Source organism: Trachypithecus francoisi, unplaced genomic scaffold (assembly GCF_009764315.1).
Source record: "Trachypithecus francoisi isolate TF-2019V2 unplaced genomic scaffold, Tfra_2.0 Lachesis_group10, whole genome shotgun sequence".
In the NCBI taxonomy this organism is placed as follows: domain Eukaryota; kingdom Metazoa; phylum Chordata; class Mammalia; order Primates; family Cercopithecidae; genus Trachypithecus; species Trachypithecus francoisi.
This window is the reverse complement of record NW_022681455.1, coordinates 78941155-78965913: the sequence shown is the minus strand read 5'-3', so window position 1 is coordinate 78965913 and position 24759 is coordinate 78941155. Positions and strand designations below refer to the sequence as shown.

General features: G+C 44.1%; 1 protein-coding gene across 4 annotated transcripts in view; it reads left to right on the top strand.

Moving 5' to 3' along the window:
* VPS35L (VPS35 endosomal protein sorting factor like) overlaps positions 1-24759 on the top strand; it is a 151344-nt gene that overhangs the window by 84615 nt on the left and 41970 nt on the right. For 3 of the 4 annotated variants that reach the window (XM_033217848.1, XM_033217847.1, XM_033217850.1), the window contains 6 exons: positions 1409-1494; positions 4018-4098; positions 6541-6604; positions 9171-9269; positions 12044-12121; positions 15679-15793. In XM_033217848.1, coding sequence (XP_033073739.1) covers positions 1409-1494; positions 4018-4098; positions 6541-6604; positions 9171-9269; positions 12044-12121; positions 15679-15793 — 523 coding nt within the window. Of the gene's footprint in view, positions 1-1408; positions 1495-4017; positions 4099-6540; positions 6605-9170; positions 9270-12043; positions 12122-15678; positions 15794-17412; positions 17505-24759 lie in introns of those variants that run through there. The other variant, XM_033217849.1, reaches the window with a different exon arrangement.

Sequence of the window (24759 nt, the reverse complement as noted above, 5' to 3'; positions counted from 1 at the left end):
AAAATAAGTGTTCTTTGAACACAAAAATGCTGTGATACCATGACAGTCAATCCGATGACCAAGTCAGCTACTAAGTGACTAACAAGCGGGTAGCGTCTACAATGTGGAGACACTAGACAAAGGGATGACTCACAGCCTGGGTGGGACAGAACAGTATAGTGTGAAATTTCATTACACTACTCTGAGCAACGCTCAATTTCAAATGAATGAGGCTGGGCGTGGTGGCTCACACCTGGAATCCCAGCGCTTTCAGAGGCCAAGGCAGGCAGATCACCTGAGATCAGGAGTTCTAGACCAGCCCGGCCAACATGGCGAAACCCTGTCTCTACTAAAAATGCAAAAAATTAGCCAGGTGTGGTGGTGCATGCCTGTAGTCCCAGCTACTGGGGAGGCTGAGGTTGCAGTGAACCGAGATTGCACCAGTGCACTCGAGCCTAGGCAACAGAGCGAGACTCTGTCTCAAAGAAATAAAATACTATAAAAATAAAAGTGAATGAATTATTTCTAGAATTTTCTATTTAATATTTTCAGATGGCCATTAACCGAGGGTAACTGAAACTCTGGAAGGCAAAACCGCAGATAAGGGAGCACCTACCATATTCCCACTTTACAAATGAGAAAACTGATGCAGGAAGAAGTAGAGCAACTTGTTTACAGTCACACAGTCACCAAGGTTAGGATTCAGAGCCAGGCAGTCCAATTTCGAGGCCATCTCTGAACAGCTGTATTCTGACTCTTCTTCCATTGCTCATCAATATAATCGTAAAAAGACTGAAGTCTGCCTAGCCCGGAAAAGCTTATGGTCATCAAAGGTTGCTGGGATGGCTCACCAAAATGTTAACTGGTCCCAGCACCAATCCCTGGAATGCATATAAGTTGTTTTAATAGTAACAGCTTTTTATTTTGTTTGTTTGTTTGTTTGCTTGTTTATTTATTTTTGAGAAAGAGTCTTGCTCTGTTGCCCAGGCTGGAGTGCAGCAGAGCGGTCTCGGCTCACTGCAACCTCCACCTTCCTGAGTTTAAGCAATTTGCCTGCCTCAGCCTTCCAAGTAGCAGGGACTACAGGCATGCACCACTACGCCTGGCTAATTTTTGTATTTTTAGTAGAGACAGGGTTTTGCCATGTTGGCCAGGCTGGTGTTGAACTCCTGGCCTCAAGGGATCCACCCACCTCGGCCTCCCAAAGTGTTGGGATTACAGACATAAGCCACTGTGCCTGGCTCAGTAACAGCTTTTTACAAGCCCAGTCAGGTCCTCTCCCTGATTTCAGAGGAGTTCTCATCTGACCTGACTCAGAAAGATGAACCTCTGTTCTGCTTTTTTGACCTCCACAGAGAAAGAGACCCACAGATTCTTTCCTTCCAGTAACTTGTGTCATTTGCATATGGAGTGCTTGCTTTATTTATAGGAAAAATTTCTGCCGTTTCTGGACATGTTCCAAAAAGAGAGTGTGCGGGTGGAGGTTTGCAAATGCATCATGGACGCCTTTATCAAGTGAGTGCCACAGCGTGCAGCGGAAGCCTTGATTCCCAGTGCCCTTGTGAAACCTGTTGCTAAAAAATCAGTTCTTGCACTTTGAGGCCGAGTGATGTGTACGTATTTCATACAAAAAACTACACTGGAAGGAAAGCCACATTAAAAGCAGCAGTCATGATAAAAGTTTGTCATTCGTGTTTAAGGAGACAGACTAGCGTTATCATGAGCCCTGCCAGCAGCTCCATTTTACTTTGATATGTTTTTAGAAGGAGGAGTCTTTTGATAAATTCCCTCAAGAGTCACATTTTTAAGGATACAAATCAGGGCGTACATACTTATGAAGAAGGCACCGGTACTAGAAAGGTTTTCATCTTCAGTGTTTAGTTATGTAGCTGACTAATTTGTGATCAGTTTTCAAATTTAGCTCTTTAACAAAAAAGAAAAAAAAATCAAATTTAGTTATTTTCATTTTTTTGATTAAATCTGTGTTTCCCAAAACTGCCCGACTGCTAGTGGTACATGAAATAATTTTAAGGTGGTACATGGAAAAAAGGTGTTTTTGTTTTTGTTTTTGTTTTTGTTTTGAGACAAGGTCTCTGTCATCCAGGCTGGAGTGCAGTGGCACAATTATGGTTCACTGCAGCCTCGACCTTCTCATGCTCAGGTGATCCTCCTGCCTCAGCCTTCCAGGTAGCTGGGGCTACAGGTGTGTGCCACTACAACCCAGCTGATTTTTATATTGTTTGTAGAGACAGGGTTTCTCTATGTTGCCCAAGTTGGTTTTCATCTCCCGGACTCAAGCCATCCACCCACCTTACCCTCCCAAAGTGCTGGGATTATAGGTGTGAGCCACCTTGCCTAGCTAGGGTTTTATTTTTATTTTATTATTATTATTGTTTTTTTTTTGAGACGGAGTCTCACTGTGTCGCCCAGGCTGGAGTGCAGTGGCGCAATCTCAGCTCACTGCAAGCTCCGCCTCCGGGTTCATGCCATTCTCCTGCCTCAGCCTCGCGAGGAGCTGGGACCACAGGTGCCGCCACCCCGCCCGGCTAATTTTTTTGTATTTTAGTAGAGACGGGGTTTCACCGTGTTAGCCAGGATGGTCTCAATCTGCTGACCTCGTGATCCGCCCACCTCGGCCTCCCAAAGAGCTGGGATTACAGGCGTGAGCCACTGTGCCCGGCCTATTTTATTATTTTTTAAATTTATTTTGAGGCAGGGTCCTACTCTGTCACCCAGCTGGAGTGTAGTGGCATGATCTTGGCTGACTGCAACCTTCACCTCCTGGGTTCAAGCGATTCTCCTGCCTCAGCCTCCCAAGTAGCTGGGATTACAGGCACCCACCTCCATGGCTGGCTAATTTTTTTGTATTTTTAGTAGAGACAGGGTTTCGCCATGGTGGCCAGGCTAGTCTCAAACTCCCGAACTCAGGTGATCTGCCCACCTCGGCCTCCCAAAGTGCTGGGATGATAGGCATGAGCCAGCGCACCTGGTCTGTTTTTATTTTTAAAGTTATATATTTATTTTAAATGTATTAGGCAGTATATAGTTTAATGTGATTTCATGTACAATATATTATTTTTTAGGACAAGGTTAAGTTAAAAAAGGCTACAGTTACTTTAAATATTAAGTATATATAGATATGGTTCAGTTTGGAAAGTTGAGTTTGATAGTGCTCAAATGTTTTAAGCTTTTCTTGTCATCTTTCTAAAAGATTAATTCCTTCCTAAGGATTGATATTAATTCCTAATTAATTTGCTTGGAATAAATATACCTAATTTACTTACCTAAATATTTGTTATAAGTTTGCCCTTTTATATTTTTGAAAAACCAAATGAATAATTTTGCCTGGCAAAATTTGCCAATTAAAAACAGTGACAGACAGGTGGTGGGAAGCTTCAGAAGGTATGAGAAGCATGGTGAAAAAAAAAACAAAAAACAAAGAAAACAGGTTTGCCCTTAGCCCACCTGGTTTAGGAAAGGGAAGAGTTTTTCTGTGATTTTGCACTTAGGAGAAGTTATCATGTGTGTAGAAGAGCAAACTTGTTATTTAAAGAATTCTGGGCCAAATGTGGTGGCTCATGCCTGTAATCCTAATACTTTGGGAGGCTGAGGCAGGTGGATCACTTGAGGCCAGGAGTTCAAGAGCAGTCTGGCCAACATGGTGAAACCCTGTGTCTACCAAAAATACAAAAATTAGCCGGGTGTGGTGGCGCATGCCTGTAGTCCCAGCTACTTGGGAGACAGGCAGGAGGATCACTTGAACCCAGGAGGCAGAGGCTGCAGTGAGCTAAGGTCACACCACTGGATGTGGGTGTGACACACCCAGTGTGCCTGGATGACAGAGACTCCATCTCAAAAATTAAAAAAAGAATTCTGAGACAACGAGAACATGGCTCATTACTGGTAAACTGGGCTGGGTGAAATGCCAGCTGGATAATTTGCTGCTTTTCAAGTGTGTACAATGGATGAAAACTGAATCCACTCTTACAGTGCTGTCAGTGGACAAAACTTTGACTTTTATCTTTAAATGTCTCCTAGGCATCAACAAGAGCCCACGAAGGACCCGGTCATTTTGAATGCCCTTTTGCATATTTGCAAGACCATGCATGACTCCGTGAAGTAAGCCATGCTTGCAGCTGAAATATAACATGGATTGGGTCTTAATGCCACCTAATAGAACATTAGGGAATGATTCTTTAAGCTGCCACTGTGAATAATATTACTTTATTGGGGGTATTAAGATTCTTGCTAACGAAGACATTCCAGTCCAGGAGAGGAAGGAGGCTGAGGGTAACCTTCTTGAGAAAGCGACGTGGCAGATATTGTTAGAAAGGAATTTATGTTGCGGGTAAAAAGCTGGTTTCATTCAAGTGAACTCAAACTCCATGTCTCTTGGAGATTTCTGAGAGCAGCAGATAATATAATAATGAGCTCACTCATCCAGTAACATAGCCTTTTTATTTCATCTCTTTATTAGCCAATTATTTGAAATTCAAATGAAACTGCTTACATTTCTTACATGAAGGACTTTATTTCCTCGGTATACTTGGGCTAAGGCCTATCCACAGGCGTTACCTTTCAGTCAAAGGCTGAATAGTCACTGCTTTGCTTTCTGGTTTTTGTTTGTTTATTTTTAAAATATGTTTTCATTTGACTGTGCTTAGGGCAATTCCTGCTTATTTGTGGCTGAAATTTTAGTCCCCAAAGAATTTTTAAACACAGCAGCTTGATTTACTGGAAAATGTTACAAGAATGGAGAAAATTGTTTTGGAACTTAACCATCAACAAGACGAATTGTATTTCTTCTTTGTTTTCTCTGTGTTTTAGAATCTTCTATGATTTTTTGTGCTTTCAAATTCATGGGTAGTTATGAAAATCAAAGTGTTGAGGCATTTCATAAAAATGGAACCGGTAGACTTTAGGTGGACAAAAATAGAAATAAAGACACAGAAAGCATCTAGAAAGGCACTTAGATTCGTGAGATATCAGGTTTTGGCTTAAGTAAAATAGAAGGTTGATTTCTCTCTTGTTAAAATTGTGCATAGTAGACAGACCAGAAGGTAGGGGTAGGGCAGCTCTTCTTTCAAACATCATCCAGCGACTCAGGTTATTTCTGTCTTATTGTTCTCCCAATCTATCTGGGCTGTTGTCCTTGTCTTCTTCCTGGAAGCTGATGTACCTAAACCATGTCCACGTTCTGGCCTGTGGGCATTGGGGAGCAGCAGCTTTCTTTTAGGGACAAAGCTGGGAAGGCTCACACATCACTTGTGTTCACATCCCATTGTTCAGAACTGTCCCATAGCCACCCCTAACTGGGAAGGAGGCTAGGGAATGTTGTTCTAAGAACAAAGTGGGGCTGGGTGTGGTGTCTTATACCTGTAATCCCAGCACTTTAAGAGACCAAGATGAGTGGATCACCTGAGGTCAGGAGTTTGAGATCAGCCTGGCCAACATGGTGAAACCCCATCTCTACTAAATAATAATAATAATACAAAAAATTAGCCAGGCTTAGTGGCACATGCCTGTAATCCCAGCTACTTGGGAGGCTGAGGCAGGAGAATCGCTTGAACCTGGGAGGCACAGGTTGCCATGATCCAAGATCACGCCATTGTACTCTAGCCTGGGCAACAAGAGCGAAACTCCGTCTCAAAACAAAAACAAAAAAAGAACAAAGTGGACATTTGTATTGAAGGACAGTGGGCAATCTTTGCCAAAACGTTTTCTCCGAGAACAAACCGAGAAGCAAAAACCCGACTCCTGTTTTCTCTGGGCTCTTAAAATTTTTTAAAAATAAATTTGGGGAACTGTTGGTAGGCCTTCACAAGTATAATCAAAACTGTAATGATGTGACTTTTTCTTTCTTATATTTGTGTTAAATTTTCTATTAAATAGAAGCAACTGAGACCTGAGATTTACTTTACAATATATCAAAAAAATAAGACGGATTGATGGATGGAGAGGGGAATGGATAATTATGTGTAAAACAAAACGGTGATGGCAGGATTTCGATGGTGGGTGGTATGTGTGTTTACTGGAAAATTCTTTCAACTTTGCTGTACATTGGAAATATTTCTGTTTCCTTTTTGGGGAGAATGGGGTCTCGTCATGTTGCCCAGGCTAGTCTCCAACTCTCCAACTCCTAGGCTCAAACGAACCTGCTACCTCTGCCTTCCTAAGTGCTGGGATTACAGGTGTGAACCAGCACACCCTGCTGGAAATTCAAAATAAATTCCATTTATTTTTTAAATGTTCAGTGAAATTTCCCTGAAGTACAGAATTTGACATTAGACCTTGCTGCCCAAGTTCCAAAGAAGTGAAAGTTACCTTTTCTTTTCTTGTTAATAATATATCTATCTTGAGAACAGCATCTTTGAGGGAAATGAGAAACATATTTAAATTATGTTAATTGTGATTATGTATTCTTATCAAAGGAAAAATAAACAGGGAGTTTTTTATATCTAGAAAATGCAAAATGTTCTTACCCGTTAAATTACTTACCCCTTGTGTATTTTCTTCTTTAGAAACTTTCATCTGTTAATTATGTACAATTATTGATTTTAGTGCACTCACTCTTGAGGATGAAAAAAGAATGCTGTCATATTTGATTAATGGATTTATAAAAATGGTAAGTCTTAGGGAAAAAGTTTCAGTGCACTTGGAAGTGTGATGTAATTGTTTATCCTTATTCTGGCAAAAGCAGTTAACATTATGTTCTCTGGTGCTTTTCATTCTTAGTGAGATAAGATGAAATTAGAAAACATCTTACATTAGCCAGGACTCCCCTGGGGGCAAAGAAAGCCAAGACAAACTGGCTTAAGAGGAAAAAGGTGGGGGGATGTGGTGGGTGATGGGAGGAGGGATTTCTTGGCTCATGGGACAAAAAGTCCAGGGGGCTGGAACTCTCCAAAGCAGCAGCCGGGCTCAGGGTCTCCCGGATGTCATCAGGACCTGCCTTCCCTGTCCGTCTTTAGCCCCAGACTCTGCCCCGTTGGCCCCCAGCTCAGCTGGGCTTGCTGCACCACAGCTCCAGGTTTCCATTCCCCCGGCTCTGCAGCCCAGCAGGCGGGGCTCCGACGAAGTCCTGGGATTGAGTCTCTTTGGATTAACATGGGTCGTGGCCCCAAGCACACCTGGGTGACCTGCGTCAGGAGGGCGGAGAGTGGAAAGAAGGTGTGTCCTGAAGCAGCTGATGCAAATCATCCGATGGTGATGGAAACTATGCTGGGCAGGCAAAACGCCAGATAGCCACTCCCCATCTGTTTTACTTATCTGCTGCTGAGTAACAGCTCATCCCAAAACTTAGTGGTTTTAAATAACAGGGCTTTTTTTTTTTTTTTTTTTTTTTTTTGTGGCGGGGGGAGTGGGTTCGAGACGAGGGTCTTGGTATGTTGCCCAGGCTGGTTTCCAACTCCTGGCTTCAAACAATCCTCCAGCCTCAGCCTCCCAAAGTGCTGGGATTACAGGCCTGAGCCACTGCACCCAGCATGAGTTTTTTATTTTTTCTTAAACTGTGGATCAGCTCGGTAACCAGGCTGCTGCAGGCAGTGTGGTGTGGCACTGGTGTGGCACTGGTGTGGCACGATTCGGCTGGAGGATCCACAGTGGCCGTGTTCCTTTCTCCAGGACTTTGGTGCTGGATATGGGCTGCGGCCATCTTGGTTTTCTTCCATGTCCTCTCTTTCTCTCCACTGTTCTCAGTCAGTGGTTTCAATTGAGCTTTCTTACTTGGTGTTGCCTTCTATGAAGGCACAGACAGAAGCAGCAAGGCATTTTAAGGCCAAGTCTTAGAAATCACACAGTGAGGCCGGGTGCGGTGGCTCACGCCTGTAATCCCTGCACTTTGGGAGGCTGAGGCAGGTGGATCACCTGTGGTCAGGAGGTCAAGACCAGCCTGACCAACATGGTGAAACCCTGTCTCTGCTAAAAATACAAAATTAGCCGGGTGTGGTGGTGCATGCCTGTAAGCCCAGCTACTCGGGAGACTGAGGCAGGAGAATCGCTTGAACCCGGGAGGCAGAGATTGCGGCGAGCCGAGACCATGCCACTGCACACTCCAGCCTGGGCAACAAGAGCAAAATTCCATCTCGGAAAGAAAAAAAAAAAGAAATCACACAGTAAACCCTGGCCACATTCTACTGCAATCTGTGGGTCAAAGCAAGTCACAAGGCCAGTCTGGAGGGGAAGAGCCTCTGCCTTTTGATGCGGGTAGTCCAAGGAGACATTGCAGAAAGGCAAGCAGAGTGGGAGGGAGTCCTGCAGCCTCCTTGGGGAACATCCCACCATTATACTCTCCCAGCCTGAGCAGTCTTCGCCTTCATTCTGGGTGCCAAAACACCAACTGCTGCCAATATCTTCTATTTTAATAGAAAAGTCAGGACTAAAGCTGACAGAGACGAAAATGACGAGATCAATTTGAAAATAACCTTGAAATTCTGACTTGTTCAATAATGCGGGTTGATTAGTCCACCTGACTCTGTGGGTGAAATACCGATTTTGATAAAAATTCAGGATTAGCCTTTCAATTCCTGTGTTAGAAAACCAACCTATGGATTTTCCCAGGTCACTCTCCGTTGTCCTTGCTTTTTGTACTCATCATGTGGTGTTTTATCTTTTTACGGCATTGTCTGAAAGGTGCCCAGTTATTATGGAAAAGAATATAAGGAAATCAGATATGAAACATGATAGCTGTAATGGAAATGACGATATTAAACCTCATCTGGACAAAAATGATTGATGAACAGTAAAGTTTTTCTTACTAACCAGCTGTTCATAAATTTGAAGAAATAGGAGATGAGGTGATGGTTTAATGGTGGAGAAACTTCCATCTATGGCTTCTGTAGCCACCAGTGAGCTGCCAAGGTTGGCTCCCCATCAGGAAGCAGAAAGGTGTGACCGTTACGACGGCAAACCTTCTGATAAATGGCCCCCAATAACCCCATTCATGTTCTGTGAAAAGGCCACAGCTGACAAACAATATCCCATTATTCCCTTTCCAGTGGTTTCCTTCGGAGCCTGGAAAATTCTATGTACACTCTGAGCTTCTGCTTTATACCCTCTGACTTCTTATGTTCTAGTCCAGTGCCCATGTCATAAAGATGAGGTGGCAATAATAATATTTCAGTCATACCATGTGCTTGTGTTCCCTCTAAAAATACCACTGTCCCCTTCAGCATCTTTCTCCTTGATTCTAGGTTTCCTTTGGCCGTGATTTTGAACAGCAGCTGAGTTTTTATGTTGAGTCTAGGTCAATGTTTTGCAATCTGGAGCCTGTTCTTGTGCAGCTGATTCACGTAAGTATTTTCATTCGTTACTTTCTTCTCTCAATACATGTTTATTGATCATCTACATGCCAATCATTTATTTTTATTTTATTTTATTAGAGACAGGGTCTCTGTCACCCAGGCTAGCGTGCAGTGGTGCAATCATAGCTCACTGTAGCCTTGAACTCCTGGGCTCAAGCAATCCTCCTGTCTCGGCCTCCTGAGTAGCTAGGACTACCAACTCAAGTCTCCATGCCCAGCTATTTTAAATATTGGTTTTTTTTTGTTTTTTGTTTTTCTGTTTTTTGAGAGATGAGGTCTCACTGTGTTGCCCAGGCTGGTCTCAAATTCCTCACATCCAGCAATCCTCCTGCCTTGGCCTCCCAAAATGCTGGGATTATAGGCGTGAATCACTGTACCCAGCCTTAATCTGGGATTCTTCTGGTCCTGTTTTGTTACTGTTCTCTATGGTATGAAAGGTGCTTTCTCAAAGGTTAATAAACTTACAACTTTGGTTTTATTGATCTGTTTTTCTGTGAGATTTGCATTTTCTCATTTCTGCATGCCAGCGACAGAGTTAAGTGATTTACAGAAATCTAACCAGAAGGAGCCCCTTCTTACCTAACAAGAGGTTCCCAACTTTCTTGGATCATGGCATCTCTCAGTAACTTTTTATGGTGCTCTCAGACCAAAAGAATTAATAACGGACCTGTTTATTAAGAAATTGGCCGGGCGCGGTGGCTCAGGCCTGTAATCCCAGCACTTTGGGAGGCCGAGACGGGCGGATCACGAGGTCAGGAGATCGAGACCATCCTGGCTAACATGGTGAAACCCCGTCTCTACTAAAAAATACAAAAAAACTAGCCGGGCGAGGTGGCGGGCGCCTGTAGTCCCAGCTACTCGGGAGGCTGAGGCAGGAGAATGGCATGAACCCGGGAGGCGGAGCTTGCAGTGAGCTGAGATCCGGCCACTGCACTCCAGCCTGGGCGACAGAGCCAGACTCCGTCTCAAAAAAAAAAAAAAGAAATTAGGTTCAGGCTGGATGTGATGGCTCACACCTGTAATCCTAGCACTTTGAGAGTCTGAGGCTGGCAGATCATTGAGACCAGCCTGGCCAATATGGTGAAACCCTGTCTCTACTAAAAATACCGAAATTAGCCAGGCATGGTGGCAGGCACCTGTTGTCCCAGCTACTTGGGAGGCTGAGGCAGAAGAATCACTTGAATCTGGGAGGTGGAGGTTGCAGTGAGCAGAGATTGTGATACTGCACTCTACACTCTAGCCTAGGCAACAAAGGGAGACTTCATCTCAAAAAAAAAAAAAAAAAGAAGTTAGGTTCAGACAACTTGAGTATTTATGCTCTTACAACTTGATAGCCATTTGAAGAAAATATATATATAAATTGAAAGAAAAATAATACCTTTTTTCCTTTTCTTTTTGAGATGGAGTTTTTGCTCTGTTGCCCAGGCTAGAGTGCAATGGCACGATTTTGGCTCATTACAACCTCCACATCCTGGGTTCAAGTGATTCTCTTGCCTCAGCCTCCCGAGTAACTGTAATTACAGGTGCCCACCACCATGCCTGGCTAATTTTTTGTATTTTTTAGTAGAGATGACATTTCACCATCTTGACCAGGCTGGTCTTGAACTCCTGACCTAAGGTGATCTACCTGTTTTGGCGTCCCAAAGTGCTAGGATTAGGACATGAACCACCAAGCCTGGCCTATTTTTTTCTTAGCCATAATTAGTAATGATGGGTGTGTACTTATGAGGCATATCACAGCTTCATAAAGTTTGGAATTAGATTGGTGATGCTATTCTTATTTCTTGTTTCACATTCACTTTTTTTACATTTATTTTTGCATAGCTCTTAAACTTGCTTTTGATCACAGTAGCCACAAAAAACAAGTTTTACAAATATATGATGTGGCTATAAGGGATATAAAGCAATCTATCATCAAATCAGCCTTGCACCAGTGCTTTGCAAAGTGGCAACAAACAAATATTGCTGTGTTATCCTAAAAAACTGTGACACGCCTGTGAATTTGCTGCCTTTGCTGCAGCACCCTAGGGTGCCATGGTGCACAGTTTGGGAACCGCAGGTCCACACCTTTTATATCTGTGGAAGGGTTCCCTAAAGCTCTTTCATTATTTCATGTCTATTCAAGGAGAATAACTTTCATATGTATTTATTTGTTGGTTAGCAAGTTATTTAGCACAACTAAACTTAAGACCTAAATCTAGAAACTTTATCTGGAAAACAGGGGAGGTAATAGTATCCACCCTGGGATTATGAAGCTTAAGTGAGCCAATGAATGTATAGCTCTTAAATAGTGCTTGGAACACTTATTAGTGATGATGTGGCTACTGTCGTTATTGTTCTTATTGTTGGTATTGTATAGCTGAATGGTGTGGTCTGATTGTCTAAATGGTATGCTTTGGAGGTGTCTCTTAAGATCTCTACATTCTTAAACTTTGGTGTGGTAGGATTTCTGGAAATGGAGTAAGTGAGTCCCAGCTATTCATTAAGCCAGAAAATGGTCACTGATAATGCTGATCAAAAGGCATGACTAACGTAGCAAACACTGCCTTTTGTTCCACCCTCTTGGAGATGTTTGCTCAAGCCGTGACTGGACCAGGCCTGATGACCCCTGTGGTATTTCAGGGTTTAGTGCTAACCAGTCTTGGTCCTAGAAAGCTTGTTCTCATTGACCTGTATGTAGTTAATGTTCAAATTTCTATGGAAGACATCCATCCCAATCAGCCATCACTTCATTACCATTTCTGTTTTATTAACAAATTCAGAGTGTGAACCGGTTGGCAATGGAGACAAGAAAACTAATGAAAGGAAATCATTCCAGAAAGACGGCTGCATTTGTCCGGGTACGTTCTCAAGATAAGGACTGTCGGACTTCGAACTCCAGTGGGCTGTTTAGCTTGCGGGTTACTAAATTACTCTTCCCAGGGAAAGATGAGTGTGTCATGATAAGAATGGTTTAGTATTGATTTTTCACATTAATTTTTCCCTGTATCTGTGGAATGATCCATTTTCTAATGTTTTCAAGAGAAATGGTTAAATGAGTCTGAATTTTAATATGTGTTGTGGGGAAGGTGAATGAGCGATGGATCTGCATTTTTTTTTTTTTTTTTTTTTGAGACAGAGTCTGGCTCTGTCGCCCAGGCTGGAGTGCAGTGGCTGGATCTCAGCTCACTGCAAGCTCCGCCTCCCAGGTTTTCGCCATTCTCCTGCCTCAGCCTCCCATGTAGCTGGACTACAGGCACCCGCCACCTCGCCCAGCTAGTTTTTTGTATTTTTTAGTAGGGGGGGTTTTCACTGTGTTAGCCAGGATGGTCTCGATCTCCTGACCTCGTGATCCGCCCGTTTCGACCTCCCAGAGTGCTGGGATTACAGGCTTGAGCCACCGCGCCCGGCCGGATCTGCATTTTTATTGCCAGCTGGATTAGCTTTCATTTTCTCATATACTAATATAACACATATTTTATAACATTATAAAATATAAAATAGTTTCTAATATAAAAATATGTATAATAATATTGTTCTTATAACTGAAAGACCTTTTTTCCTCTAGATAAAAATGATGCCCAACTTTGTTTTTGTTTTTTTTTGAGACGTAATCTTGCTCTGTCGCCCAGGATGGAGTGCAGTGATGCGATCTCAGCTCACTGCAACCTCCGCCTCCCAAGTTCAAGCGATTCTCCTACCTCAGCCTCCTGAGTAGCTGGGATTACAGGCGCACGCCACCATCCCCAGCTAATATTTTTGTATTTTTAGTAGAGATGGTGGTTTCACCATGCTTGCCAGACTGGTTTCAAACTCCCGTCCTCAAGTGATCTGCCCGCCTTGGCCTCCCAAAGTGCTGGGATTACAGGCGTGAGCCACCACACCCGGCCTGATGTTAAACTTTGAAAAATCATTTTCGGCCGGGCGCGGTGGCTCAAGCCTGTAATCCCAGCACTTTGGGAGGCCGAGACGGGCGGATCACGAGGTCAGGAAATCGAGACCATCCTGGCTAACACTGTGAAACCCCGTCTCTACTAAAAAAATACAAAAAACTAGCCGGGCGAGGTGGCGGGCGCCTGTAGTCCCAGCTACTCGGGAGGCTGAGGCAGGAGAATGGCGTGAACCCGGGAGGCAGAGCTTGCAGTGAGCTGAGATCCGGCCACTGCACTCCAGCCCTGGCGACAGAGCGAGACTCCGTCTCAAAAAAAAAAAAAAAAAAAAAAAACGAAAAATCATTTTCAGCTTCTTGAAGCTGAAAATTTTATCAGATGTGATGCTTCTCAAAATTTATATATCTATTCATTCATGTATTTATTTTTGGAGACAGGGACTTGCGCTGTCACCCAGGCAGGAGTGCAGTGGTACCATCATAGCTCACTGTAACCACCATGCCTGGATAATTTTTTTGTTTTTTGTAGAGTTGGGGATTCTCACTGGGTTGCCCAGGCTGGTCTTAAACTCCTGGCCTCAAGTGATCCTCCTGCCTCAGCCTCCCAAAGTGTTGGGATGACAGGTGTGAGCCACTGCACCCAGCCCTGCTCAAAATTTTAAGAAAGAAATTTGTGTCTGTGTTTTTTCATGAAAAAATGCTCATCATCACTTGTCGTCAGAGAAATGCAAATCAAAACCACAATGAGATACCATCTCACACCAGTTAGAATGGCAATCATTAAAAAGTCAGGAAACAACAGGTGCTGGAGAGGATGTGGAGAAATAGGAACACTTTTACACTGTTGGTGGGACTGTAAACTAGTTCAACCACTGTGGAAAACAGTGTGGCGATTTCTCAAAGATCTAGAACTAGAAATACCATTTGACCCAGCCATCCCATTACTGGTTATATACCCAAAGGATTATAAATCATGCTGCTATAAAGACACATGCACACGTGTGTTTATTGTGACATTATTCACAATAGCAAAGACTTGGAATCAACCCAAATGTCCATCAGTGACAGACTGGATTAAGAAAGTGTGGCATGGCTGGGCACGGTGGCTGAAGCCTGTAATCCCAGCACTTTGGGAGGCCAAGACGGGCGGATCACGAGGTCAGGAGATCGAGACTATCCTGGCTAACACCGTGAAACCCCATCTCTACTAAAAAATACAAAAAACTAGCCGAGCGAGGTGGCGGGCACCTGTAGTCTCAGGTACTTGGGAGGCTGAGGCAGGAGAATGGCATAAACCCGGGAGGCGGAGCTTGCAGTGAGCCGAGATCCAGCCACTGCACTCCAGCCTTGGAGACAGAGCGAGACTCCATCTCAAAAAAAAAGAAAAAAAAAAAAATGTGGCACATATACACCATGGAATACTATGCAGCCATAAAAAAAGGATGAGTTCATGTCCTTTGTAGGGACATGGATGCAGCTGGAAACCATCATTCTCAGCAAACTATCGCAAGAACAGAAAACCAAACACCACATGTTCTCACTCATAGGTGGGAATTGAACAATGAGATCACTTGAACACAGGAAGGGGAACATCACACACCGGGACCTATTAGCATTAGGAGATAAACCTAATATAAATGACGAGTTAATGAGTGCAGCACACCAACATGGCACATGTATACATACGTAACAAACCTGCATGTTGTGCACATGTACCCTAGAACTTAAAGTATAATGAAAAATAAATAAATAAAAATTATCAGTAAAAAATAAATAAATAAATAAATATGTGTCTGTATTTTTAAACATGAAATTATATTGAAAAGATTACGGTGCTAGGCGTGGTGGCTCACGCCTGTAATCCCAGCAGTTTGGGAGGCCGAGACGGGCGGATCACGAGGTCAGGAGATCGAGACCATCCTGGCTAACACGGTGAAACCCCGTTTCTACTAAAAAATACAAAAAATTAGCCAGGCGAGGTGGCGGCGCCTGTGGTCCCAGCGACTCGGGAGGCTGAGGCAGGAGAATGGCGGGAACCCGGGAGGCGGAGCTTGCAGTGAGCTTAGATCGCGCCACTGCACTCCAGCCTGGGCGACAGAGCGAGAGTCCATCTCAAAAGATTATGGTAAAAAATAAACATCCTGGCTCTGCCCTTTGTCACCTTGCTTGTCTTTCCTCAGTCAGCCACCTCAAACTTTAGCAACTACTTCTAATTATCTCCATATTTTTAAGTAATTGGTTTAAACAGCTATTTCTCAGTTTATCAATGTTAGGTGCTACGTATTTACTTCCCATGATGATGGGTGAGGATTGGTTTTTCCTGCATTATCACTCACTCCCCTCACACCCCCGTCCTCCTCGAGGGTCGTCAGACATAGCAGAGTTGTACAAGAGGGGAAAATTGGGGCTCAGAATGGGGAGATTCACTGTTGTAAGTTTCTTTACTTGGAAATACATGAGGGATGAAAACGGGAGTATGATTCTGCCACCGTGGCATTGCCAGCATTAATGTTTCTTCCCTTCTCCTAGGCCTGTGTTGCCTACTGCTTCATCACCATCCCCTCCCTGGCGGGCATCTTCACACGTCTCAATCTCTACCTGCATTCTGGTCAGGTGGCCTTGGCCAACCAGTGCCTCTCCCAAGGTAAGTCCATCATTCTCTCATCTCGGGCAGTCCCTTGCTGTTTAGGAAAACTGACTGAGGTGTGTGCATATGTGTGTAGAGAGAGACAAATATTTCTTTTTTAGAGACAGAGTCTCGCTCTGTCACCCAGGCTGGAGTGTAGTAGTGCAATCATAGTTCCCTGTAACCTCGAACTCCTGGGCTCAAGCAGTCCTCCCGAGTAGCTAGGTCTGCAGGCACACACCACCACACACAGCTAATGTTTTTATTTTTATTTTTTATAGAGATGGAATTTCGCTTTGTTGCCCAGGCTTGTCTTGAACTCCTGGGCTCAAATGTTCCTCCCATCCCCCACCTGGGCTCCAGTGAGCCTCCCAAAGTGCTGGGGTTCTAGGCGTGAACCACTGCGCTCGACCAAGAGAGATTCCTTTAAGGAGGAAAGAAAAAAATGAATAATAAGTGATGAGTTGCCGGGCACGGTGGCTCAAGCCTGTAATCCCAGCACTTTGGGAGGCCAAGACGGGCGGATCACGAGGTCAGGAGATCGAGGCCATCCTGGCTAACACAGTGAAACCCCATCTCTACTAAAAAATACAAAAAAAAAAAAAACTAGCCGGGCGAGGTGGCGGGCGCCTGTAGTCCCAGCTACTCTGGAGGCTGAGGCGGGAGAATGGCGTGAACCCGGGAGGTGGAGCTTGCAGCGAGCTGAGATCCGGCCACTGCACTCCAGCCTGGGCGACAGAGCGAGACTCCGTCTTAAAAAAAAAAAAAGTGATGAGTTTTAAATTTGTTTCTCTGCTAGGAAGCACTGGACACATATGCATTTATAGAGTCAGATCATAGAGCACAGATGTCTTCCTGTAAGAACCTTCTTAAATCTGCCTAGGACAGATCAGGTCGTGTGGCTCAGATGTCCTGAGCTCAGCACACCTGGGGAATGTGAGACATGAGGACTGCTTCACATTCATGTGTGTTTGTTGTTGTTGATGTTTGTGTGTTTGAAACCCCAGAGACACACAAGTACCATCTAATTTGTGGTAGAACAAATACCCTACAGTTTGCTGTTACAGATGAAATTTCTGCCCAAGATGGACCTTTCCATACTAGGCACCAAAGCCATCCATTAGGCAAGGATGCTCAGGATCGTTTATTTGGGAGAAGGTGATCTCAGTGCTATCAGAAGGGTGATGTGAGATGAGACAGGGAAGGAAAGGCAGCCAGAAAAACAGGCACCATCGAACAGGTTGTTCTGTGGGCAGCTGAAGCTCATTCCTATCTGGGCGGTGTTGTCAGACACAGCCAGTGTTTCTCCACCTGAAGGGCAAGGAAGACAGGTGATTTTCCCTTTATTCTCATCTGTCACTGACAGAGCGCTGCTTCTGAGATATTAACCCCCTGGCATTCTGGCCTGCTCCATACTTGAGCCAAGAGAAGGCACTCAGGTGGAAAGCCCCAGTGTTTGCTGCAGGACACCCTGGTTACCTACTGCAATGGTGTACACCAAGGGCATGCAGGCAGGTCAGCAGCACGGTACCCACCCTGCAGGCCATAACACAGAGGGTAAATCTTTACGTGACATTTATGAAGCATTTGTGATGTGGCAAGCCCTTTGTACATGTTATCTCATTTCATCCTCCCAGCAGCCACATGGGGCCGGTGCTGTGGTTGGTGCCTCATTGCCCAGGTGAGTAAACTGAGGCAGAGAGTGGCCAACTAACTTGCTTGGGGTAGGTCCACTCCTGAGTCACTGAGCCAGCTCTCAGCCCCTGATCTGTCTGGCTCAAGGCCTATGCCTCTTCACCACTGCATTGACTGGGAAGCCTAAAGGAACGCTGGGGCACTTCCATTGCGCCATAGGAGGTGGACTGAGGTATTCAGTGGTGGTTCTTTTCCCGACACAACTGCACAGATTATGCCAAGGCTGGCACCTCACCACTTGTTGCCATTGTTTTGGTAGGGCATTCTGGGCCAGTTGGAGAGTGGTCACTCCTCCGTTCTTTGAACCACTGCCACGGAAGTTCTGGGGATCATCTGTGTCTTGATTCAACTGGAGCAACTCTGGGCAGTGAAGTCTTCATACATGGTTGCTGCCCAGGAACCTTTAAAACTCTGCTTGGTTTTGCTTTTAACTCACAGGGAACTTCAGTAGCTTCTGAGTGCAGCTGAACACTTGCTTCTCGAGTTCCCCTGTGAGCTGGTGCCTGCCCACCTCCATCCTCAACTGCCTGCATCCTCATCTCCTATTTGCTTTAGCCACACAGGCCTGCTTTTGTCCTTTGAACATAGTCAGTGGTCTCCCAGTTCAGAGCCTTTGTGGGTTTGTTCGCTCTTTCTACAATGATTTTTCCCCAGATAGTTGTATTTTTTTTAATGACAAGGCAGATGGTGAGAACAAGCCACAGCTCTTTATGGAGGCCTCTGCTGGCCACTCTAGCTAGAGTAGCCGCCCCGCCCCACTCTGTCACCTCTGCAGCATCATCCTCATTATCATCGTTGCACATTCCACAATCCGATGCTTTCTTACTATGTTTGTTTACTTGCTTATTGTCTGTGATACCCCCTCTCCCCACTAGGACAGGCATGTGTCTTCATTGTGTGTAGGTCAACATGGAACTTTCTCCTACTGCTTGCTTTGGTTAGAATGATGGGTTATCGGGAGGCTGAGGCACAACAGTTGCTTGAACCTGGGAGGTGGAGGTTGTAGTGAGCCAAGATCGCACCACCTGAGCAACACAGTAAAAAAAAAAAAAAAAAAGAACAATGGGTTAGTGAGAAACAAAAATTAACAGTCACCACCAAAAACCTAGTGATGCACAGGATGAAAATTAGAAGACTCTTTCTTGGATATTAGAAATTTTAAATCTGCTTATAAATGGGTTCCTTCTTTAAAAGCTCAGGAATGGTGGACCTAGGTAGGCACACCTGAGTTGGTTTTACCTGCAAGAATAGGAACCAGTTGTGAGCTGCAGATACCAAAGCTCTGACACCACTTACCAGAACCTGCATGGATGCTTTGGAAGCCTAGATCTTTCTTCTTCCAATGTTATAAAATCAGGACCATGGATTTGAATGTTGTGGATATCGGGAAATTTATGATTAGATTCCATATAGGGCTTCATGGTAATTTTTTTTGAAAAAGCGAAACAAAAATTCTCTGCCTGGATAAAGTTATCCCCCTTATCAAAGATTTGGTGCTCCCAAGAAGTGTTAAAGGAGAGCTGTGAGTAATTTCTCCCTGTTGCGCTTCCTATAACATCCTCCGTCCCCACCGAGGGACAGTTGGTGTAAGAACAGCCCCATACACTGTGCATGGATAAAAACAGCACCCTCCGTGTCAGGACTCCGAGCTCCTCGTCTGCCTCCTCTGTCACTTTCAGCTCTTGCAGGAGAGCGGGAATGTGGAGTCCGTTTCATGTTTAATAATTTATCGATGATTTTTACTCAAGTCTCTAACTGCTGTGGTGCTAAACCTTAAAAGCCTATTATTTTTCTCCTGAAAGCCACAGGCAGCAATTGCTGGCCAAAATAAATAATGCATTCAATTACTGAGAATGAGAAGGCTAAATATATATTAAATGAAGCTCATGGAAATGCACTGCTTTTGTTTGCCTCCCTAAACATCTTCCCCTTGCAGCTGGTTATAAAGCGTCCCCGTCCCTCCAGTTCTTTTTCTTGCCTCCCTTAATCCGGCCTTGGTTGTATCTTCTTTAGCAGGCTGTGGCTTTCCCAAGGCTGCGTCCATCCCGACAAGTAAACTCCTGTTGAATTCTCAGGCAGGCTGGTGCAGGAAGCTGATGAAGGCTTGTTGCAGGGGAGGCCTGGTTCTGTTCCTTTATACACACTACAGCTGCACATAGACTGGATTGTGCAGGGATTTGGTGCACATGCTCGTGCCCACCATCCCAGAGTATGTAGGAGAAATGAAGGACTTGCAAGCCAGAGATTTGGTCGATCAGGTGCTTCGCAACTGGAGATGGCCTAGCAATGCCTGTTTCTCTTTTCTTTCAGTCCCTTCTCTAGGTAACTTCTTGCCCTTGTTTGTCAGTGGCTCTTTCTAGAAAATTATTACCAGGCCACAGCAAGAGCAGGCTCTTTTTTCCTTTATTTTTACTTTTGTTTCTTTATCTTTACAGTTTATAATCTAGAAAAGGTGGGTGTTTTGCAGGCCAGGCGTGGTGGCTCATGCCTGTAATCCCAGCACTTTGGGAGGCTGAGGTGGGTGGCTCACTTGAGGTCAGGAGTTCGAGACCAGCCTGGCCAACATGGTGAAACCCCGTCTCTACTAAAAATTCTAAAAGTTAGGCAGTTGTGGTGGCGCGCTCCTGTAATTCCAGCTATTCAGGAGGCTGAGGCATGAGAATCACTTGAACCCAGGAGGCAGAGGTTGCAGTGAGCCAGGATCTCACTACTGCACTCCAGCCTGGGCGACAAAGTGAGACTCTGTCTCAAAAAAAAAAGAGAAAAGAAAAGGGCGGCATTTCACAATGGAAGTATGTTTAAGGTGGGTTTTAGAAGAAGAACATGTGTTTATGAGGACGTGGGAAGGGAAGAAGGAAGGATTAGCATTCCTGGTAGAGTAAATGGCCTGAGCAAAGGCATGGAGATGTGGAATTACATGATGTATTTGGCCAGCAGCAGAATGTTGGGATGAGGCCCTAATTAGTATGGACTTTCAAGTCTTCTGCTTGTATTGGTCCCAGTCCTGACTCTGCCACCTACAAGCCAGGTGCTGTTGGACGACTCAGCCTTTCTGTCCTGGGTTCCCCATCTGTAAAGTGGAGATGATGACAGTGGTGCCTATCTGTTGAGTGTTGAATGAGAAAATGGCCTTAGAGCACTTGGCCCACTGGCACATAGTAGCTGCTCAGTAAATATTATCTTAGTTTATAAACGTCTCTCAAATGATGAAAGTATGCCATGGGTTTTAGGAGCTAACTATATACAGTACATTGATAGCTGTTTGGTTTTATAGTTTGAAAGCCAGATTATTTTTCATATGCAAAGCATTGGGGAATCTGTAGGAAACCAGATCTTTGATTTGAGACAAACTGATGAATTATGCTAAAAAGAATTATGGTTCCTCCAAAACTGAAACAAGATAGAAAGAACAATTAAAGAGAAATAGTGGTCAAAATAATTTTTTTTTTTTTTTGAGACAGAGTCTTGCTCCGTCATCCAGGCTGGACTGCAGTGGCGTGATCTCTGCTCACTGCAACCTCTGTTTCCCGAGTTAAGTGATTCTCCTGCCTCAGCCTCCCAAATAGCTGGGACTACAGGCGTGCACCACCACATCCGGCTAATTTTTATATTTTTAGTAGAGATGGAGTTTTACCGTGTTGGCCAGGCTGGTCTCAAACTCCTGACCTCTGGTGATCTACCTGCCTCAGCCTCCCAAAGTGCTGGAATTACAGGCATGAGCCACCGTGCCCAGCCAAGAATGATTTTTTATTATCATTAATAATAATGCTTTTCCCACCTTCTGTAGGGATCTCCCCTTTTCTTTCAAAACTTACTTTCTTTTGTTTTTTGCATCGTCATCCTTCAGAGCCGGGTTCATATGTCAGGTCTTTAGGAAAACCATCCTTGGCCTTCCCATTTTTGCAGATAAACAAAAAGTTAGGTCAGGTCATCCTGTGCAATGTATTATCCACTCACCTGTGCTTTTCCTCCATTATACTTATCACTTTTATTTAACAAGTAAATATGTAAGTAACTGTCTGCTTTTCCCCCTGTAAGCGCATCAGCTCCATGAGGTCCTCTCTGTCTGGTTTACTCAGAAAGTTTGAGATTTTGGAGCATTTTGGATTTCAGATTGGGGATGTTCAACCTGTATGTGGAGCCCCTGGCTACCACAAACTGTAATGGCTAATGGAAATAGCCAGGGTCATGATGTGGGAGAGAAAAATTATTTTGCATTTCCTCTTCCTGGAGAGTCAAGAATGGCTTGTGAAGGAGAAAAATGATTTTCACTCACTTACCAGGTCTTGATAATTTATGTTTAAGTTAATATTTACTGGTTTAGTTAACAGAACATCGTCTGCAGAATGTCTGATTTGATTGTTTTCTCCAACCCTGAGGCCTCTTTGGTGAATGCAGACAAAGTAGGTTATTTTAGTTGGAACAATTCACAGCAGGGCAGATGTTATCAAGCTTGTCGCCCACATTCACATCTGTCCACACATGATCCATCCACCTTAGGGAGTGTCAGGGCCTGGGTTGGATGGCAGCTGCTCATGGAACCCACAGAAAAAGGGCACGGGCAAGTCTCCTGACGATCTCTGGGACCCTTATAATAGTTAAATTATAACCTGCAGTATGTTTCCTCCTGTCAGTATTTTTTGGTCATCTTTTACATGTGGCCCACTGTGCCAAGCATCGTATGGGCAACAGGAATACACTTAAAGAGACTACGGGCTGGGCTGGGCGTGGTGGCTCACACCTGTAATCCCAGCACTTTGGGAGGCCGAGGTGAGTGGATCATTTGAGGTCAGGAGTTCAAGACCAGCCTGGGCAACATGATGAAACCTTGTCTCCAACTAAAACTATGAAAAGTAGCCAGTGGTAGTGGCGCACACCTGTAATCCCAGCTACTTGGGAGGCTGAGGCAGGAGAATCGCTTGAGCCTGGGAGGCAGAGGTTGCAATGAGCCAAGATCGCACCACTGCACTCCAGCCTGGGCAACAGAGTGAGACCATGTCTCAAAACAAAGCAAGAAAAAGAGGCTACAGGCCATTCAGGGAGAGCAAATCTGTTTACAGTTATTACACTAGGTGGCACAGGATAAAAGTCATGCAGTATGTACATAAAATATGCTTGGGAATTTTAGAGCAGAGAGAATTAACCCTTGACCTGAAAGAAGAAGAAGAAGAAAAAAAAAGGTGGCATTGAAGAGCCTGGAAGGTCAGGGAGTATCTTGTTATACTGAATTAAGGTGTGTGGCATTCTAGGTTGAGGCCTGGAGGCTAAGAAAACAGTACATCTGGAAGGAATGAGGAAGAGATCAAATTAAGGTGATAGTTGGGGGCCTAATCGTTGAGAGATCTGAATTCCTAGCAAAATAGTTTCATTCAGTTGACATATTATTAGGTAGGTGGTTTCTCTTTATTTTGCAGATGGGGAAACTGAGGCTCAGGCCGTGCCTAGGAGCATCCAGCTAATAAGTGACCTTATCTCTACTTAACCACTGTGCCTCTCTATATTAGGTTAATTCTTCTATATCATAACACAGGGCTGCATTTCTAATCCCAAGTACATGTGGTTGCTAGAGTTCAATTATTACAGACTGAGCATTAGATAAACTAATTTAGGAAACAAAGAACCAAAATTAAGATAAGGAATACCTAATCCTTTCTGCTCAGGGAAATCTAAGCCTAATATTCACAGAGACAATACGCAACCTCACATGAGCTACTGCAGGGATGAGAGAAAGGTATGTCATCCTGTAGTATCTCAGAGGTAGGAGTTAGGTAACACATGGGCTGAGCGTGCTTGGCTCAGTGAGAGAGCCCGTGACAGTTCAGAGATAAAAGAGGGAGGGAGAGAGTGCAGGAGCCTTCTGATGGTACTAACAAAGCTAAGAAGGAATTTATATGTTCTGAGTGGATTTTTCACATTAAGTGTTGATATTCAGAATGAACTTAAAAGGCATAAGCCAGGTGGCAAAATTCTGCATAAACTAGGTGGCAAAATCAAAGTTAGATTAGGCCGTCATTGGTAGCAATTAAGCATTAACGTATAAGGTATTTAATTGTCCTGGAGATTCATATTTCTTTACATCTTGCTCTGTGTACATATCAAAATAGTGGCCCATAAGTCCTCAAACTTCACTGTTGGAATAACAAGCTCTATTGCAAAAACACAGGCTAGTAATAGATAGTGGTAAATCTCTATCAGTGACTTGCCTGTGGATAACTTGGCCATTGAGACCAAAGGCATCCCATCACTTGGTGACAGCACATCTTCATTGCAGCAGACAGTTTTCAGCAAGAAGATATGTCTGGATGTTGCATTTTCTGTGGTAGTTTCCATGATATTGATATTGTCAATCAAAACCTAAACTCATACAGAGATAGAAAATTTTGAAGATGGGTAAAGATGTTTGGCAGTGGGGTTTGTATACCTTGAGAGAGAGTGATGATTTTTATAGCCAGAACCCTACTTTACTAATACATATTCAAGAGATGGGAGTCTTCAACCCCCTGGAACATCTTGTCTTAAGAACTTAGGATTTTTGACTGGGTGCGGTGGCTCACGCCTATAATCTCAGCACTTTGGGAGGCCCACACGGCAGATCACTTGAGGCTAGGAGTTAGAGACCAGCCCGGCCAACATGACAAAACCCTGTGTCTACTAAAAATACAAAAATTAGCAAGGCGTGGTGGTGTGTGCCTGTAGTCCCAGCTACCTGGGAGGTTAACAAGGCATGAGAATTGTTTGAACCTGGGAGGCGGAGGTTGCACTGAGCCATGATTGCACCACTGCACTCCAGCCTGGGCAACACAGCATGACCCTGTCTCAAAAAAAAAAAAAAAAAGAAAGAAGAAATTATGGTTTTTCTATTCTTCGATTTTCCTGGACTAGGACAGCCATCAGTCTGAGTTACCTAGGAGGGCATATGATGGACTGAAGATCTAGGAGTGAATTGAGTTACCTTTGAGGTCTTGTTTGGCCTCAGGAGTTTATGACTGACGAGTGGTAAAGATTTCCATTAGCACTGACCTAATGCATTATTGAAAAAAAAGCAAAACACCGACTTTGAAGGTGGGTTGGGTTATCACTTCTAGACTGTTGCTTACGATTCATGTATTGACTCATTTTCCATATCACCAATGCCAAGGATACGAAAGGTTGAATTTGCTCCTGTAGGTCCTAGTTAAGTCTGAATTCCTTTTATCATGTATTGAGGGTGTTTGGTGAGATTGTCCTGTATCCAGTTGAAAATCTAGGCAATCTGTATTTTAAATCTTAATGACTTTTGCTATAAAAAT